Source organism: Salvelinus sp. IW2-2015, unplaced genomic scaffold (genome assembly GCF_002910315.2).
Source record: "Salvelinus sp. IW2-2015 unplaced genomic scaffold, ASM291031v2 Un_scaffold1143, whole genome shotgun sequence".
NCBI classification, from domain to species: domain Eukaryota; kingdom Metazoa; phylum Chordata; class Actinopteri; order Salmoniformes; family Salmonidae; genus Salvelinus; species Salvelinus sp. IW2-2015.
Window position 1 is genome coordinate 83,132 of NW_019942753.1, and position 17,461 is coordinate 100,592.

General features: G+C 41.0%; 1 protein-coding gene and 2 long non-coding RNA genes across 4 annotated transcripts; 2 read left to right on the top strand and 1 right to left on the bottom strand.

Annotated features, from left to right (window-relative positions):
* The first annotated feature begins 5 nt into the window (after window positions 1–5).
* LOC139024185 (uncharacterized) lies at window positions 6–1,310 on the top strand. Its single transcript, XR_011475476.1, has 2 exons — window positions 6–100; window positions 1,057–1,310. It is a non-coding gene; the product is annotated as an uncharacterized lncRNA (long non-coding RNA).
* On the bottom strand, window positions 1,011–6,247 carry LOC112069896 (cytochrome c oxidase subunit 5A, mitochondrial). Its single transcript, XM_024137286.2, has 5 exons — window positions 6,089–6,247; window positions 5,014–5,130; window positions 4,746–4,867; window positions 2,215–2,339; window positions 1,011–1,146 (listed from the first exon to the last, which is right to left on the bottom strand). The coding sequence occupies exons 1-4, from the start codon at window positions 6,159–6,161 to the stop codon at window positions 2,226–2,228; spliced, it is 426 nt and encodes a 141-aa protein (XP_023993054.1). The 5' UTR covers window positions 6,162–6,247; the 3' UTR covers window positions 1,011–1,146; window positions 2,215–2,225.
* Window positions 6,248–6,260: 13 nt separating this feature from the next.
* Window positions 6,261–13,965, top strand: LOC112069897 (uncharacterized). Of its 2 annotated transcripts, none has more exons than XR_011475475.1 (7): window positions 6,261–6,302; window positions 12,572–12,668; window positions 12,838–12,940; window positions 13,049–13,182; window positions 13,290–13,424; window positions 13,537–13,644; window positions 13,792–13,965. It is a non-coding gene; the product is annotated as an uncharacterized lncRNA (long non-coding RNA). The 2 variants fall into 2 exon arrangements; XR_002893810.2 differs by having other exon boundaries at window positions 13,049–13,147.
* Window positions 13,966–17,461: the final 3,496 nt, after the last annotated feature.

Sequence of the window (17,461 nt, forward strand, 5' to 3'; positions counted from 1 at the left end):
TCAACAGAAGCCTTGGACTACTTTCACCGTCCTTCCTTCATCCCTACCCCAAATCATCAGAAACCACATAAGGTCGGAGAACTTCAGTAGTAGCAAAGAGGTAAGACACTTTCTGGTGATAGTATTACCAATATCAAATTCTGTCTGATCATTGCAATATTCAACAAAAGGGGCCACCTAACAGGGCTAGTGCAAAATTATATTTTGGCTAGCACCTATTGATGAAGGAAACTTCTTTCCGGGGACCATTTAAGAGTCCGACGCTTGCTATTAACGTTGACACGGATCGCTTGCGGTAAGGTTTTGGAAATAAGGAACGTATGTTCATACATAATCAGCGTTTAATAATTTTGTGAAAACAAAATGTTAAATTACTACACACCTTTAGGGTTAGTGTTCCCAAACGGCCATATCACAGCACTTCAGGAAAACGACCACCAATGCTAATTAGCAATCTAGCATGTGTAACGTTAATTGGGAGGAAGCACGCAACATATGGATATTTGCAAATCTGCTAGTTGATGTTAGTGTTTCAAGATTATTTCTCGCTAAAATGAGAGAAGGGCTATATTTCGAAAACCGGTCCACAAGCAATCATTGACGTTTAACAGCCAGACGTGGGCGAAGCTAACCGCTGAACACCCTATGCTACGGGAAGAAGGGTTTGAGAGCTAGTGCAAAACCTGACAGAATTACAAGACCCCTCTGCATTGAATCAAAGTGAATGCTGACCAAACCCATTGTTGGAATTAATCCCTTTGTCCTCAACTTTCTTGAACTACCATCTTACATCAGTTTCGATCCAGCAGTATTATGAGATGCATCAAAGTACATACTACTAGTTAGGTTAAATGTTTGGCTCTGCCATATGTTCATGTAAACATAAGATTATGTTGTGCATGTGTATGTCAGTGGTCTGAAAAGCCCATAATTGATTTAATTGAGCATTGACACCTTTTGAATTAATGGGTTACACGCCAGTAAATCAAGCTTACCATTGAGACAGCAGCGTCAATAGATATTGCTTTATTAAATCCATAATTTTGTACACAACAGGAGAGAGTGGATTAAATCAACATCATACAGACACCAGGACAAGGCAGAGACTTGAAGAGAAGTGGTTCATCTCGTTGGCCACCAGATGACCTGAGGGGAAATGAAAAGGAAACATTTAATTAGTTGATTTAAAATGAAGAGAACTGTGAAAGGCCCGAAGATGCAACATGCGTTTCCCAAAAGACCATGCAGAGAGAACGTTCGCTTATCGTGTCATTGAGGCATGTGTCAATACTCATAGGATCAAAAGAAAAGCAGAGCTGCTCTCAGGCCAGCTTTCTCCATTGAAATCTTACCTTAAAGCTGCAGTATGTAACTTTCTGGGCAACCAGACCAAGTTCGCATAGAAATGGGTTATAGATCTGTCACTCATTGAAAGCAAGCCTAAGAAGCGGTAGATCTGTTATGTGCGCTATATCTATGCTTCTAGTCCTCAAGTTTAGTTTTAGTGTCTTGGTTTTGTACACCAGCTTCACATTGATAGACAATATTTTTGGTTATGGAAAAGTTATTTCAGAGCAGTACAATGATTCTCTAAACAATGACTGCTTATTTTATCAAACTGAAATTAGGCAAACTAGAATTTTAGCAACCTGGAAATGGCGGAGCGATTTTTCTGCACATTGCACATTTAACATTAGAATTATTCCACAATACTGACGCCGTATCAGCTCCTAGAGATTATCACCTATGGCTGCTAATATTAATGCACTAAATGAAACTCAATTGAATAAACATAACTGATTTCAATATCATTTAAATATATGCCTATGTAGCCTATACTTTGGATAGGCTATTTGTCTTTTAATGCAGTCATCTCAGGTTTCATGTGACAATCATTATCCTTTGCTTGTTTAATATTTGCAGAGACATTGGCAACTTTATTTGTATTCAATTTCGTTGTGAAGTTATGGGGTCACAGACTGAAACATCTTGATTCTATGTTTAGTGGGGATCTGTATAACATATTTAACGATGTACTTCGCTGTTCTACGAATGGTCTGAGGCAGTTGGTAAATAACATGCGTTTAAGTGCAACTTTAGGAACAAAGGTCTTGGAACAATGCTCCTACGAAGGTTGGAACAATGAACTTAGCCTTAAGATGCTTTTGAGAAACCGGGCCCAGAGCATTCACTTTTCAATATGTAAGCACTCACCCAAAGGATGTCTATAATTTGTCCATGCCCAGATCCTCAGGTGTGGAGATACCCAGCTCAATCAGAGTGGGCTGCAGTTCTTGAATCAGGTATGGGTAGATATCTTTGTGGGGGCCAGATTTGTCCTGTTACAGAGAGAGGACGATGAAGTTCACCATAGGGAATATTACAAAAAAGGCATACAGGTTGAATATTGTGTACCATTCTATGCKTTTCCTAAAATACTAATATATTATGTGAATAAATTCAAAGGAAATTAAATCCAAATTATTTTACATGTTAAACCCTATTTCACAAGAAAGTGACATATACAGAACAAAAATAAACACTGAAGTGTTGGTCTCATGAGCTGAAATAAGATCCCAGAAATGTTTACATTMTGTTAGTGAGCATTTCTCCTTTGCCAAGATAATCAATCCACCGGACAGTTGTGGCATATCAAGAAACCGATTAAACAGTACGATCGTTACACAGGTGCACCTTGTGCTGGGGAMAATAAAAGGCCACTCAAATGTGCAGTTTTGTCACACAATGCCACCGATGTCTCAAGTTGAGGGAGCATGATATTGGCATGCTGAATGCAGGAATGTCAACCAGAGCTGTTGCCAGAGAATTTAATGTTCATTTCTCTACCATAAGCTGCCTCCAACACCATGTCAGAGAATTTGGCAGTACGTCCAACCGGCCTCACAACCACGTCAACCCAGGACCTGCATATCTAGCTTCTTCACCTGCGGGATTGTCTGAGACCAGCCACCTGATGAGTATTTCTGTCTGTAATAAAGCCCTTTTGTATGAAAAAAAATAATTCTGATTGGCTGGGCCTATGCACACCCATGCTGTGCCCAGTCATGTGAAATCCATAGATTAGGGCCTAATTTCATTTTAAGTTGACTGATTTCCTTATATGAACTGTAACTTGTTGAATGTTGCGTTTGTTCAGAATAGCATAAAAATAGATTATGCTGTGAACCTTCCAGCTAGTCTAGTTAAATAAAAGGTAACAAAAAATTGTTGGCTATGTTGAAAGTGTGAGGAATTGGTACACCTACTAATTAAGGAGTTTGACTGTTCTTTTTGTACAGCTAGGTGGCTCATGTGAGGATTAAAGTCTGCTTCCACCAAATACAAGAAATAGCCCAAACCCTAAAAGTCAATAGTATGCATATTTCAAGGGAACCAGTTGTTTTCAAAGCTACTGGAATGTTCAAAAATGTGCTTTTGATGGATTTGTCTGTGAATGGAAGTCATTTATGGAAGTCAAATTTATGCTCAGCTATCTGTACAATTTTCTAATTCAACCATCTGGAACAAAAACACCTACTGAATACGATAAAGGTGCTGCAACATGTAGAATGTCTCGCCCATGTGGAAGCTAGGTGAATTGCAATAGGCCCAGCTAATCAGAATGAGTTTTCCCCCACAAGGGAATGTTGCATTTTTGTTCAGTATACTATGGACATTTTCAGAAATTACAATGCAAAAATTCTACATGTAGCTCCTTTAACCAAATGGCATAAATTGAAATGGAAAGAGATTTTCCATTTTGACATACGATATAAAAGCAGCGAGTATATCCACACTTATGTAGTTCTGTCCTTGAGCGGTTGTTGTCTATTAATGTTCTGTATTGTTTCATGTTGTGTGGACCCTAGGTAGAGTAGCGGCTGCTTTCACAACAGCTAATGGGGATCCTAATACAGTGCAGTCGGAAAGTATTCAGAGCCCTTGACTTTTTTCAATTACATTACAGCCTTATTCTAAGATCACCCCCCTAATCTACATGCAATACCCAATAATGGCAAAAAAACACACACAAAAAACACCTTTGGCAGTGATTACAGCCTCGAGTCTTCTTGGGTATGAAGCGACAAGCTTGGCACACCTGTATTTGGGACACCTGTATTTGGGGAGTCTCTCCCATTCCTCTCTGCAGATCCTCTCGAGTTCTGTCAGGTTGGATGGGGAGCGTCGCTGCACAGCTACTTTCAGGTCTCTCCAGAGATGTTCGATCGGGTTCAAGTCCGGGCTCTGGCTTGGCCACTCAAGGACATTCAGAGGCTTGTCCCAAAGCCAAGGACAATTCCTTTGACCTCATGGCTTGGTCTGACATGCACTGTCAACTGTGGGACCTTATATAGACCGGTGTGTGTGCTTTTCCAAATCATGTCCAATCAATTGAATTTACCACAGGTGGACTCCAATCAAGTTATAGAAACATCAAAGATGATCATTGGAAACATGAGCTCAATTTCAAGTCTCATAGCAAAGGGTCTGAATACTTATGTAAATAAGGTATGTTTTATTTTTAATACATTTGCTAAAACGTTTAAACCTGTTCTCGCATTGTCATTATTGTGTGTAGATTGAGGGGGGGGGGTCATTTAATAAATTTTAGAATAAGGCTAACGTAACAATGTGGGAAAAGTCAAGGGGTCTGAACACTTCCCGACTGCACTGTAAAATACATACGTTTATTTTATTGAGATATGACTTCACTAGAAGTCGGTAGGGGAAGCTGTGTAGCTCACCTTGACTGCCTCGAGGATGCGGATGGCACTGGCCAAGTCATTCAACCTTCGGCAAGCACGAAGAGCTGAGTCGAGGATTTTGGGTTCAGGTACCAGGTCGTAGCCAATTAATGTGTTCATGCCTATGGGATTCAAGCATACTCTGTTATACATTTTCTTCTCTCCAAATGTTATAGTTTTAAAATGTAATCTGGCTATCCGCTAGTCTCCAACTCAAGGACACTCGGCAAAAGTGCAAACTTATTTTCAATAATCTTTAGAAGATCACCTTTCTTCAGCTCCCAGGCATCAATGTCTGGCTTGCTGAAATAAGTGACCCAACGGGCATCGAACTCCTCATCTGTCTCCACCTTGGCATGGGAGTAGCATCGGGAGGCCAAAGGAGCTGCAACATAGAAAACAAACTAATTCTAGATTATATAGGAGGTCAAGGACTATTCGTAGATGCTTGACTGAAAAAAATATACACACCCTTCCATTCTCATGACAAAGCAGGTGAGCTGTAACCTACACCTTCTGTCAGACATGTCATCTCACTACCAGCTGATTTCAAATTCGATTTTTGCAGCCCAGTATGTTTTGAGTACTTTGCCTGTGTACTAGATCTATTCTAGGGGAAACTGACCTATATATGTCAAATGCATAATTGCAATATCCCCTTAGCTTTGCAGGGAAGAAGTGTATATTTACAGCAATCTGGCTAACTGGGCCAGAGGTCAATGCCAAGACACTATTTATTTTCATAGCACAAATCTAGCCATAACTGAGTGTACAGATCAAGAGCAGTCGATGGTGTAGGACATGACCATACACTGGTTTGACCGCAAGGTCTAGAATTGCTGCGCATTGTTGTGCACTTGTGACTCCCTCGAAAAACTGAAGCGTGGGTCATCACAAGGACACATGCTAAAGTTTACTAGCTGTCTCATGGAATCTATACATTTACACTGGATATGACAAATTTATGAACGTGATGACACTACACTAAGGGCACCAATAAATGTTACTTTAGATCAAATGAAAATCAATGTCACCCTGACGCAAACATTAGTCCCATTGACTTAGCTTTAAGCTAGCTACATACAGCGAATGCCATCTATGTGTAGGACCACAATACACAACTTACAGTATTTGTGACTTCATATACTTGCCGCAATGCATTGAATTAGCCTAATAGTGTAAACTATATGTCGAGTTTTGTGAGACTACCTTAACGTTACATACCATTTACGACTAACGTTAGCTAGCTTTATGGCTATTTGCGATGGACAACTGGCGAACACGAAAGGCAAACAGTTGTATGAATAAATATACCATTTAATAGGCTTTGCCGTCAGTCTTACCCGAGTAACATGGTCGTATCCGCGCTAAACTCCGTACCCCAGAGGTTGAAAGTCGAACAACGGCTCTGAACATCTTGCCGACCGGTAAGAATCAGTGGCTAATGGTGTCGTATGCTAAGGAACAGATTCAGAGGGACATCGAAAAGGGAAGCAATTGCGTCTGCGCAAAACCGCAGTGGCTACGTGCTAGGAGACAACCGCGCGACAGAGTGAGGTAGGTTGTTAGCCTCACCTTGAAGGTCTATCAACAACTGCCATTTGGAAATAAATGCATACAATGCACATACCTTAAGGTAACGCATTCATATAATTACACACTACTATAGTGGTGTTAACCTGCCTAACGCAGTAAATAAACTGGGGTACACTTCTCTTTTTAGCTAGGCTACATTACCCACTGATAATTGGGGCATTCGAACGCAGCTCTAGGCTGGGTTTGCCAAAAGCATCGTAGCACTTATCTTAATTCCATAGAAAGTAAATGAACCAAAGATTATTTTAGGGCTACGATGCTTTTGGGAAACAGCTCAGGTTGACACACCGCCTGCCTGAACAAAGACCAAATAAAACTTGAGCAGACAGAATAACCATTTCACCCCTTAAACTACAGTACGTTTTAACCCATTACTTATCATATAAATATAGATCTTAATGCCAAAACATGTGCACTGTGTAACATTAATACACAAAAAGCATGATTAATAGAGTGAAACTAGCGGCAACAAACAAATGGTTGGCATGCCAAAAACCGGTATATTGTTCATGGGCCCTATTAGCCCTTGATCATGACTTGGTTCAATTACATTACACACAAATCATTGGATGAAGGAAGGGGGAGTTTTGTTTAAGAGCTGTGAAGCTAGGTCTGAACATTAAAGGAAAATTTCACCCCAAAACTCTTTTGGTATGTGTAATTAGTCCATTGTTGAGTCCCAACATGCTTTGCTTGTCAACAATGGACTAATGAAACAAATGCCAAAATATAGTTTTTGGGTGTAGTTTTCTTTTTAACAAGGAAAACCAGATGGGGCTCCCAAGTGGGGCAACGATCTAAAGCTCTGCATCTCAGTGCTAGAGGCGTCACTATAGACCCTGGTTCAATTCCAGGCTGTATCACAACCGGCCGTGATTGGGAGTCCCATAGGGCGGCGCACAATTGGCCCAGCGTCGTTAGTGTTTGGCCGGGGTAGGCCGTCATTGTAAATAATAATTTGTTAACTGACTTGCCTAGTTAAATAAAAACATTTAAACAATGCATTGCTTGCAGTATGGTTTGGGAAGCATACAAACTATCTTTCCCGATCAGTGAGAAATCATTTTCGAAAAACAAAGGTTAAGTTGATACACACCTTTTTATAGTGTTAGTGTTCCCAGACGGCCATATGTCCATGTTACTGCGCTTGTGTACGGAAACAGGGAAGAAAGATTGGACGACCTTTGCTAATTAGCTATCTGCCTCTCTGAACACCTGTGTGTAAACGGACAGCCTGGTCTCATTGACTAGAGGTAAAATAGTACATCAAATCCGGGACACTCTAAWTAGCAGTGGTGGGCCGTCAGGGCCTGCAAGGCCTTCTCTGCTGGCCTAAACATCATCAGAATATAATTTTTTTTTAAATATATTTTCCCACAAATATGTATTAAATTATTCCCCAGAGTAAGAGTTATACTCTTCATTTCATAGCTTTCCTCTTGGTTGCACTGCTTCCAGCCCCAGGTTGAGATTTGGAGGGCTGGTCTTTATGTTAGATCTTTTATCCAATCATATTCAGCCATCATGTGTTGCCAGGGGTCTAAAATCTGCTCTCAGGCCTTCAGAATCAACAGTGCGGGCGCTTGTAGCTTAAAGTGAATGGAAATTAAAATTTGTCAACCAATCAGCTTTAGAGTTGGCTATTGTACGCCTGCTGGCTGGCTCCAGTGTTACACAGGAGCCAGCTAGCAGGCGTAGGGCGTCCACGTCTTTTGATTGGATTACCAATATTGAGAGGCAGGTCTATGGCAGGTCTATGCAGATCTAGGAAACTCTACTAAGCTGTTTTTTGACCCACAATGGCGGAAGGAGGAGAAGATATCGATTTCGTCGAGGATATAATTATAACCGCCATTTCTCAAGACGAACTTTCAAGAAAAAGTTAGACATTGTAAGAGAGCGTCGCCCGACGCCACAAAGCCTGTCACAGGCGGGAAAGGGTTCGTTCGCTCGCACTTTCAAAGTTTCAAACTACGAGCGTGTCAATGGCTCAAAGGCTCGAGAAGCACTGCAAACTGTACTGCTGGGAATGACCTATTATTTGCAAGTGATCGATTTGGTGTTTGGAGCCACACTGGCTTTTGCAAACTTGAGTTGTCTGTTAAACACTGTTTACCCAAAAATTTCAAATTTGTCAATTTCAAGGTGACGCAACGCTGGTTATACTGCGTTTCTGTCTAAATGTATAGTGTCTAGAGCCATGCATAATTGATGATAATAAGAGGTGGATTATTCGGGTGGACTGTGTAGTCCTACTGAAGCCTAGGCCCAGGCCACGGCACGCCACTGCTAATTAGTATATGTTACGTTTGGTTTTGTTTAAATGAGACAGAAGGTTACTTAAGGCAAACGAAAGGGGATGGGTGGTGTGTGTAACACGAATATAGCAACCTAAATGTTGTGTGTTTAATCTCAACATGACAATTTTGGATTTGAGCTAATTAGCAACTTTGCAAATGCTTGGTACTTAGCATGTTAGCAACCTTAACTCTAACCCTAACTCCTGCCTAGCTCAACGTTACTGTTAGCTACCAAGTTAATGTTAAATTGCAACATATCATACAAATTACAACTTGTAACATCTATACGAAATTAAGGTCCTTGAACTAAGGAGTAACGTTAGAGTTCAATATTGGGCTTGGCCTGTCATGCCAAATAGTGTCCCCGGTGTTGATAATTGCTATGGAGAAGGGTGAGCCGGTCAAGGATCGATTCAGACAAGTGGTAAATTGGTATGACAAGTGACACTTTTATTTAAGAGTAAAGATATCTGGTACAAGCGTGCACGGCTTATTCATTTAGTCATATGGAACTTGCAGAAATAAGCCAGAACTAAGAGTGCATATACATTTATACAGTACAGAAAGTAGGTTGAGTCTGGAAGTTTGTCCTCTGGTTTGTTCTGATGACGTTGGGCGAGGTCTCCTTCAGGCTAGTAATCACTGTCCCATTGGCTCTGAGTAGAGTTCTTTGTCTTCAGAAATGTTCAAGCTAAAACAGGAGATTAGGTGTGGTGTAGATGTTCCTATTTTACATTCTTGGGTGTCTCTGTAATGTTCAGACTTGAAGAGGAGTTTTTGTGTGTGCGTAGATGTTCCTGTCTTATCTGTGTTTATGAAAGGTTTACGTCAGCCCTCTGTCCTTGGGTATGTGTGTGTCTCAGTACCTCGTGAAATACAGTACCAAGCACCCTTTTCTTGTCAGTGTTGATAAAAGGTCTATGTCAGCCATCTGTCTCTGGGTGTGTGTGGGTCTCAGTATCTGCTTTATGAGTTTGTGAGAAACCCTGTTTTGAAAGAAGTTAGTTATAACAATGTAATAGGGATATGCTTGTGTTATATTAAATGGTATTTATTACACCGGCCAAATAGTGTCCCCCCTACGTCACAATAGGATTCGATGAGTTCTAGCTTCCGTTTCTAGAACTTGCAACATTCTGACCAGATTACATAATGAACCAAAGCGTCCGTTATTATGCTGGTTGCTTGGCTCTATTTGACCTCATAGGAGGATGCGGGCAGTTCTAGTTCTATTCAGTGTTGCCAACTTAGCGACTTTGTCGCTATATTTAGCGAGTATTTAGATCCCTCTAGTGACACATTTTCAAGAAAATCGACTAGCGACAAATATAGTGACTTTTTCTGGTGTTATGACTTTTGGAGACTCTGACGTGAAAGCACGTATCGTTCTTACTCTTCTCAACAAGCAGCGGGTGCTGCCGTGGGCCCCACCCCTGTCCCAAAGCACTCACAGTCCTCACGCAGCAGTCCCTCCCAGCTGCAGTCAGAGCAGGAGATGTTCACCCCTCTGCGTCCAGACTGCAAATGAATCGCGCATGCGGGAAGCCGCCGCTGGCTGATCCCGCCCTGGCTTACATTCAGGGCGGGATGTAAATGTAAAATGTTCTTTGTCTAAAATAAATCACTGCATTTGACTCACACAGCCTCAGTCACTTACTCACCTTGTCCACTGTGTGTGTGCCTCTCTGACATATTCTAAACATCTAGCTGGCTAGCTCATCATGTCTCAGTCTAAACTGTACACTCAAAAATACAGAAAGGAGTGGGAATCAAACCCTGAATTCAAAGGCTGGTTGAAGCTGTTTATTGGAGATGATACACGGGCATACTGCCTGTATTGTAAGGCTGATTTCTACACCAAACTTGTATGTAAAAAAAAAACACATGACAACTCAAAAACATACTCAAAAAAACGCAAAGCCTTATAACAGTTCCACCCAAAACAAGCTGCCATTTATGGTTAAAAAAAATTACTCTGCAAAAAAGGCTGAGGCCACCATGGCATTAGCTATCGCTGAGCACTGTTCCATGCTGGCATGTGATCACATTGGAGAAGCATGTAGAGCTGCTTTCTCAGACTCCATTGCTGCTACCCACTTCAAAATGCACAGAAATTATTATTATTGTTCTAGCACCATACTTTCTGAAAAAGTTGGTCGCAGATGTGGGTGACCAGCGTTTCAGCCTCCTCCTCGATGAGTCCACGGATGTAAGTGTTTCTAAGTACCTGGGGGTTGTGATAAGGTACTTTAGTGACACCAAGCAGACAATTGTATCAACATTTCTGGGGCTTGTTGAGTTGGAGGGAGGAGATGCCAAATCTATGCCCGTATTGTTGTGGCTTTCCTCAAGAAGTGTTGTCTTAAAAAAGAGAAACCCCTGGGGATAGGGACTCCAAATGCCTCTGTTATGACGGGATTAACAATGGGGTCCATAAAGTGCTGAAGGAGGAGTATGGCCTCAAATATCTGGTTCTTATTCACTGTGTGTGCCACTCTCTGCAGCTTGCTGTAAGTCATGCTTCCAATGACACCATCCCCCGTAGTGTGGAGTACTTGGTACGAGAGACTTACAACTGGTTTTCAGTGTCTCCAAAGCGCAGGGAGGCCTACAAGGCCATATATGAGACCATCAACTGTGGGGAGAAACCTTTACAGATAACCAAGGTGTGTGCCACACGTTGGCTCTCCATTGAACCCACGGTTTCACGCATTTTGGACCAGTGGGAGGAGCTTAGGCTGCATTTCGCAGTTACCAAGTCCAGTGAACACTGCTACATGGCTGAGGTTTTATACTCCATGTACAGTGATCCTCAAAACATATTGTATCTGACTTTTTTGAAGTCAGTGCTGGGTGAGGTACAGTTGGCCATCAAGGCTTTTGAGGGAGAGCAAGTAGATCCTCTTAAGCTACTTGACAGCTTGGTTAGCCTGATCAAGTCTGTGAGAAGCAGGGTGCTGAATCCACTGGCAAATGTTGATGTACTCAAAATGGCCAATAGATGATTACATCGTCCCAAACCGTACCTTGGTTACCTTTTTGAGTCAAAGGCAGCTGAGCTCCACCTTGCGCCTGAGGAAGAAAGCAATGTCCAAAACAGTGTGTAGCCTTCACCATCTCCCTCACTAATGAGTTGAGGTGAGACTGCCGGACAACATCGAAGGCATTGCAGTACATGTCAGTTTCAATGTGGAGGAAACTCTAAAGCACAATAAGAGCCCTGGAGAAATAGAACAAATAGCCAAGCTCCTTGGCTACTCCCCTGCAGAGATAGACAAGATTGTCCAGCAATGGCGTGCCATCCATCTTAGTAAATGGAATGAGACAAAACACACTGGGCTTCTGGAGTTGAGATTTGGAAGTTCAGGGATGCAGCTATATCAACCCCTTTCAAGAACTTGCCATGGCTGCTGGTGCTGTGCTTGTCCTTGCCACACTCGAATGCTGAAGTCAATGAGAGTGTTCAGCCAGATGAGTGTGTTAAAAAGCAAACTTAGAAATCAGATGTCCTGCAGACCCTTAACTCCATCCTGTACCATTCTATATGACGTAAGCTGTCTGGTGAGGCCAGCCAGTGCTGAAAATGTTTTGCAACTTTTAGGCACATCAGCTGCGTGCGAAAAGTACTCCCTCCGTGCTGAACCTGCATGATGACAGCCTTGACCAAAATGACGATGACCCCACTCTTTCTGTGAGCCCACATCCTGTTGTGTTGTGGAGGGGGTATGGAAGAAAATTTAAAAAAATTACCTGAATTAGGGCCAGACTAGTTACCATAATTTTCTCACATTCCATTGACAGTTTTTATTATTGTCTCTTTTTGGTCCATTTAGATTGTTATTGTAGATTTTGTATACAAAAAAAAAATGTTAAAATTGTCTCATATCAGAGGGCACACAATGTTTTAAATGTATCACTTTTTGCTTAAAGGTCAGTACCCTGTTCGAGCATCAGAAGTTTGAGTAGGCAAAGACTGGCACCGGAGTTGAAGTCCATCAAAAGTTGATTTCAACATGGCACATGATCGGTAGTGTTCCAATAAACATTTTGCCCTGATTAGTTGTTTTGTATTTCGTTCTAATATTCTAGAATGTGTGGGTTCAGTATCCTTTACAATTAACAAAAAATCTGCATACTGTATGACAGATACGGGTAAGTAAATAAGGTCATCTTCTCTCTAACATTTTAAATGTTAGGGGTGGACCTCATCTGACCCTTCACGAAATCCAGGAATGGCAACAGCTGGTGTCTGCCGGCGACCGATCACTTTACCAAGTGGGTGAAGCAATACCCATTAAGGTCAGTAAGGGAAGAGTATGTGCTTATCTCTAAATTCCCTTCTATAACCCATTAAAAATGGTGCTTGGAACAAAAAATAAATGTTTGTTTTGTATGATACCCATCAAGGACGAGACTAGCGAGGCCACCTCCAAGGCGATGGTGGACTATGTTCAACACCCACAGTTCTCCTGAGGTCATGACCGAGGTCATGAACGGTGGAACAAGGTACGGATGTTATAGGTTATGTTCTGCCACCAATGGTTTGTTTTATTTATTTTTTACAATTTGTTTTTCCATGGTACATAATCAGACATATTTCAATATCTTACATTGTCAATAGATATCGCTTTCCTACCCCCTCCTCCAGGTTTGGTAAATGGACCAACCAGACCCTCAAGACTGCCATGGGCAAGTTCCTTGATACCAGGAAGGGTGGGAGAACAACCTGAAGGTAATTCTCTTTGCACACAACAGCAGACGGGAGCAGCAGCTGTTGACTGAGGTAAACAATGCAATTGTATATACAATTATTGCATATACTGTAGTATTTCAAATTTGTGATTGACTTAGTGTTGTTGTTTGTCTATTGTTATTTTTGTATAACGTACTTTCAGATCACTGAAACCCCACCTGRTGTGGTGGAAGTTGTCGAACCAGATCAGAACGCCTTTGAGGACCACCTTCAGGCACGGACTGAGAAGGATGTGAAGGTTTTTGACCAGGTAAATATGATTACCCGCGGTTAATTTATTTTTTAACACTGCACTAATCCATCAAATGTTCTCACAGTAAACTGTAACCTAAACTGTGTTTGCTTGTTTACGTCTGTCTCCTACCTTCTTCCTTTTAACTCTACTCCTGTTCTCCAGCAGCTAGAGTTTCTGCCCAACACCCAGACGTGGATCCACCTGATGTCCTCCATTACCAACCATCCTCCAACTTTTCTTTACATCATCTACCCTGTTGTCATTATCTGCTAAGAAAGTTTCCTTGCTCTATCATACCGGGCACATAATATGTGAGATACACAGATAAACTAAAAACACTAGCACTGCAAACACTCAGAACAAAGAGAGCAGCAGTGCCTGCAGTCTCTCTCTTCACGTCCCCCTTCTGAGACTGGCTRCCTGTTGAGAACAAGTGACAGGCAGAATTCCACACACCAGTATTCAGTATTTTAGTCTATGATTGCCATTTGAGTGTACAGAAAATCTGTGAAAATAAATTAAGGACACAACTGTACCAAAAACGATCAAAGTTTGTATTCAAATCTTAAATATTGGCAGGTTGGTTTTCACAGCTGTTTCACAAGGTGTTCATTATTGTAAGTTGTAAGGTATCCTTTGATGGTAGTTATTTGTTCCACATGATTCATTGTTGTATCCTAGAACCTACAATAGATAGAAGAAAAAAATTGATCATAATAGAGGAAGGACTACGGAAATTATATTATTTCAGCGTAGATAGGGGATAGCAGGTTAAAATATAAGCATGACAGCCAGACAAGCCAGTGTATGAATCAAACGGATTTGCATATGAATGGAGTGGAAATTAGCTGACTTCGTGATCTGTAAGGTAAGTAACTTTCATGTGTCAAGCAGATGACACGTTTTCTTTTCCATTTCTGAAACACAGCAACGTTTAAGACATGGATTTCATGTTGTCATGTTAACAAGGTACCCAAAAGTAGGTCAAATGAATGTTTTCATTTTATTAGCTAAACAAAACTTCAACAAACGAAATTGTTGCGGAAATAAGCCTTGTTTGCATAGCGATTATGAAAATAAAGTAATTTAGTCTGTAACGATCTCCAAAATTCGAATCATTAGGTCAACACACCGTTGATATAGCAACGGACGCTAATAGTTTGTCGAATTCCATTGTGAACACTATTTGGCATGACAAGACCTATAAGTTWGACTAAGTGCGATAACTTGAGGATCATCAATCAATAAATGTACTGAACAATTTAAAAAAAATGTTGTGCCAAAACAAACATGTCTTTCCATCATCTAGTCCCTTTAACGGCCTGAACATGAAGCATATAGAACTGTTATTTACTGATGTCCTCTCAAAATGTTGGCCTCTATAATATTTCACCTCCACCAGAGGGCAGCAACAGTCAGATCAAGTAACCAAATTGACAGCTTTCACAATTTTACAATAACCCATGTAACACAGTGAGAGGCGGTTTCCCGGACACAGATTCATTTAGTCCTGGACTAAACTATTTCAATGGAGATTCTCTGAGAATTTTGAGAAAGCTTCAGAAGACAGGCAAATAAGTAAAACCACCATTTAGSCCAATATTTTTTTTCTTCTCAATTGTCAATTTTATCATTCAATCATCAGCTTGCACATCAGAAATTACATTTTGGGGAATAGATTCATTTGTTCTATACCAATTCCGTGAACCCTTGCAACTCTTGCATCAATATAAAACAAACTAAAATCCCATCATTTTGTATTGTGGCCCTCTACAATTTTAGAGCATATATATCAGGGGCACAATGGTCGCTGCAATTCTCATAATTTTTAAACTTTGAATTCTGAAAGCCATTTATTCAGTCTTCATTATCTGCACTTATAGCTTTGACTTCAGCACTGCAATTACATCCTCAACTGCACTGATTAATCCAACATGGAGGAATTTCAGAAAAGTGTTTTTTGCAAAGACATTTCGAGACACTTACCAGGGAGGAGCTGTGCCCTGGTTTGTTCRTGCAGATAGACCCCAGCCTGCCAGTTATATTGCAATAAGACGTTTTCAATGACTGTTTGAGTGTGCCTCTTAATCCGTGGTGTAAAAAGTGAAGAAGGAAATAAGAGTGTGGGGAAAAAGTGATTAACTCCATCTGTTCTATTCTTGACACTAGATGGAGGAGGTATTCCCCCCTGTCATAATCCATACTTTTCTCTATTGATGAACATATTCCCTGTATGGTCATTCATTAATACCTCTGTGCTGCTCCCAGCTTAACCTTACGTTCTTTTCTGGCATAATCACATAATCAATCACTGTCCCATTCCCTAACTAGGGAGATGGAGAGTGAGAGTGTGCATGAAGGGGGGAGAAAAACCCTTCGGCAGGTCTTCCCAAGCAAGAGGAATAGTGTGTTCAGTGGGGCTAACACAGGCAGAAAGAAACATAGGCCCAGTAAATATTCAATTGAAAAGATTCCCAGATAAGGGAATGGAGGAAGCACCCATTCTTCTAGATAAGAAAAGATGGAACCATCTGGAGGCAGGGTGATAGCAAACTCCCACGCCATCCGAGAGACCTCGCTCTCATCTGCTGCAGCGGGGTGAGAAGGGAAGAAATAGAGTGCACACTTTTATCACAAGTTCAAAATGAATTTATTCTCATTCTTTATGCAGTGGAAAAGGAAACGGGGATACCTAGTCAGTTCAACTGAAATGTGTATTCAACTGAAATGTGTCTTCCGCATTTAATCCAACCGCTCTGAATCAGAGAGGTGTGGGGGCTGCCTTAATCCACATCCACGTCATTGGTAGGTTTTGGAAAACAGAAAATGGTTATTATTAATCAATATTAAAATGTATTTATTATTATTATTAGTAGTAGTAGTATACTGACCAAAAATATAAACGCAGCATGCAACAATTTCAAAGATTTTACTGAGTTACAGTTCATATAAGGAAATCATTCAATTTAAATAAATAAATTAGGCCCTAATCTATGGATTTCACATGACTGGGAATACAGATATGCATCTGTTGGTCACAGATACCATAAAAAACCAGTGAGTATCTGGTGACCACCATTTCCCTCATGCAGTGCAACACATCTCCTTCCTAGAGTTGATCAGGCTGTTGATTGTGGCCTGTGGAATGTTGTCCCACTCCTCTTCAATGGCTGTGCGAAGTTGCTGCATATTGGCGGGAACTGGATGACGCTGACGATCCAGAGCATCCCAAACATGCTCAATGGGTGACATGTCTGGTGAGTATGCAGGCCATGGAAGAACTGGGACATTTTCAGCTTCCAGGAATTGTGTACAGATCCTTGCGTCAAGGGGCCGTGCATTATCATGCTGAAACAGTCAGCATGCCAATTGCGCACTCCCTCAAAACTTGAGACATCTGTGGCATTGTGTTGTGTGACAAAACTGCACATTTTAAAGTGCCGTTTTATTTTCCCCAGCACAAGGTGTACCTGTGTAATGATCATGCTGTTTAATCAGCTTCTTGATATTCCACACCTGTCAGGTGATTTGATTATCTTGGCAAAGGATAAATGCTCACTAACAGGGATGTAAACACATTTGTGCACAACATTTGAGAGTAGTAAGCTTTTGTTGCATATGGAATATTTCTGAGATCTTTTATTTCAGCTCATGAAACATGGGACAATTTACATGTTGTGTTTATATTTTGGTTCAGTGTAATTGTAGGCCTATATGTTTTAGGAGAATACCATTTGATGTGTTCCATACAAAAAGCTGTTGTACTTTATAGAAAACCAATGTCATTGGGGAAATAGACTTCCAGCTGGTGTATTCTTGTCCACCACACACT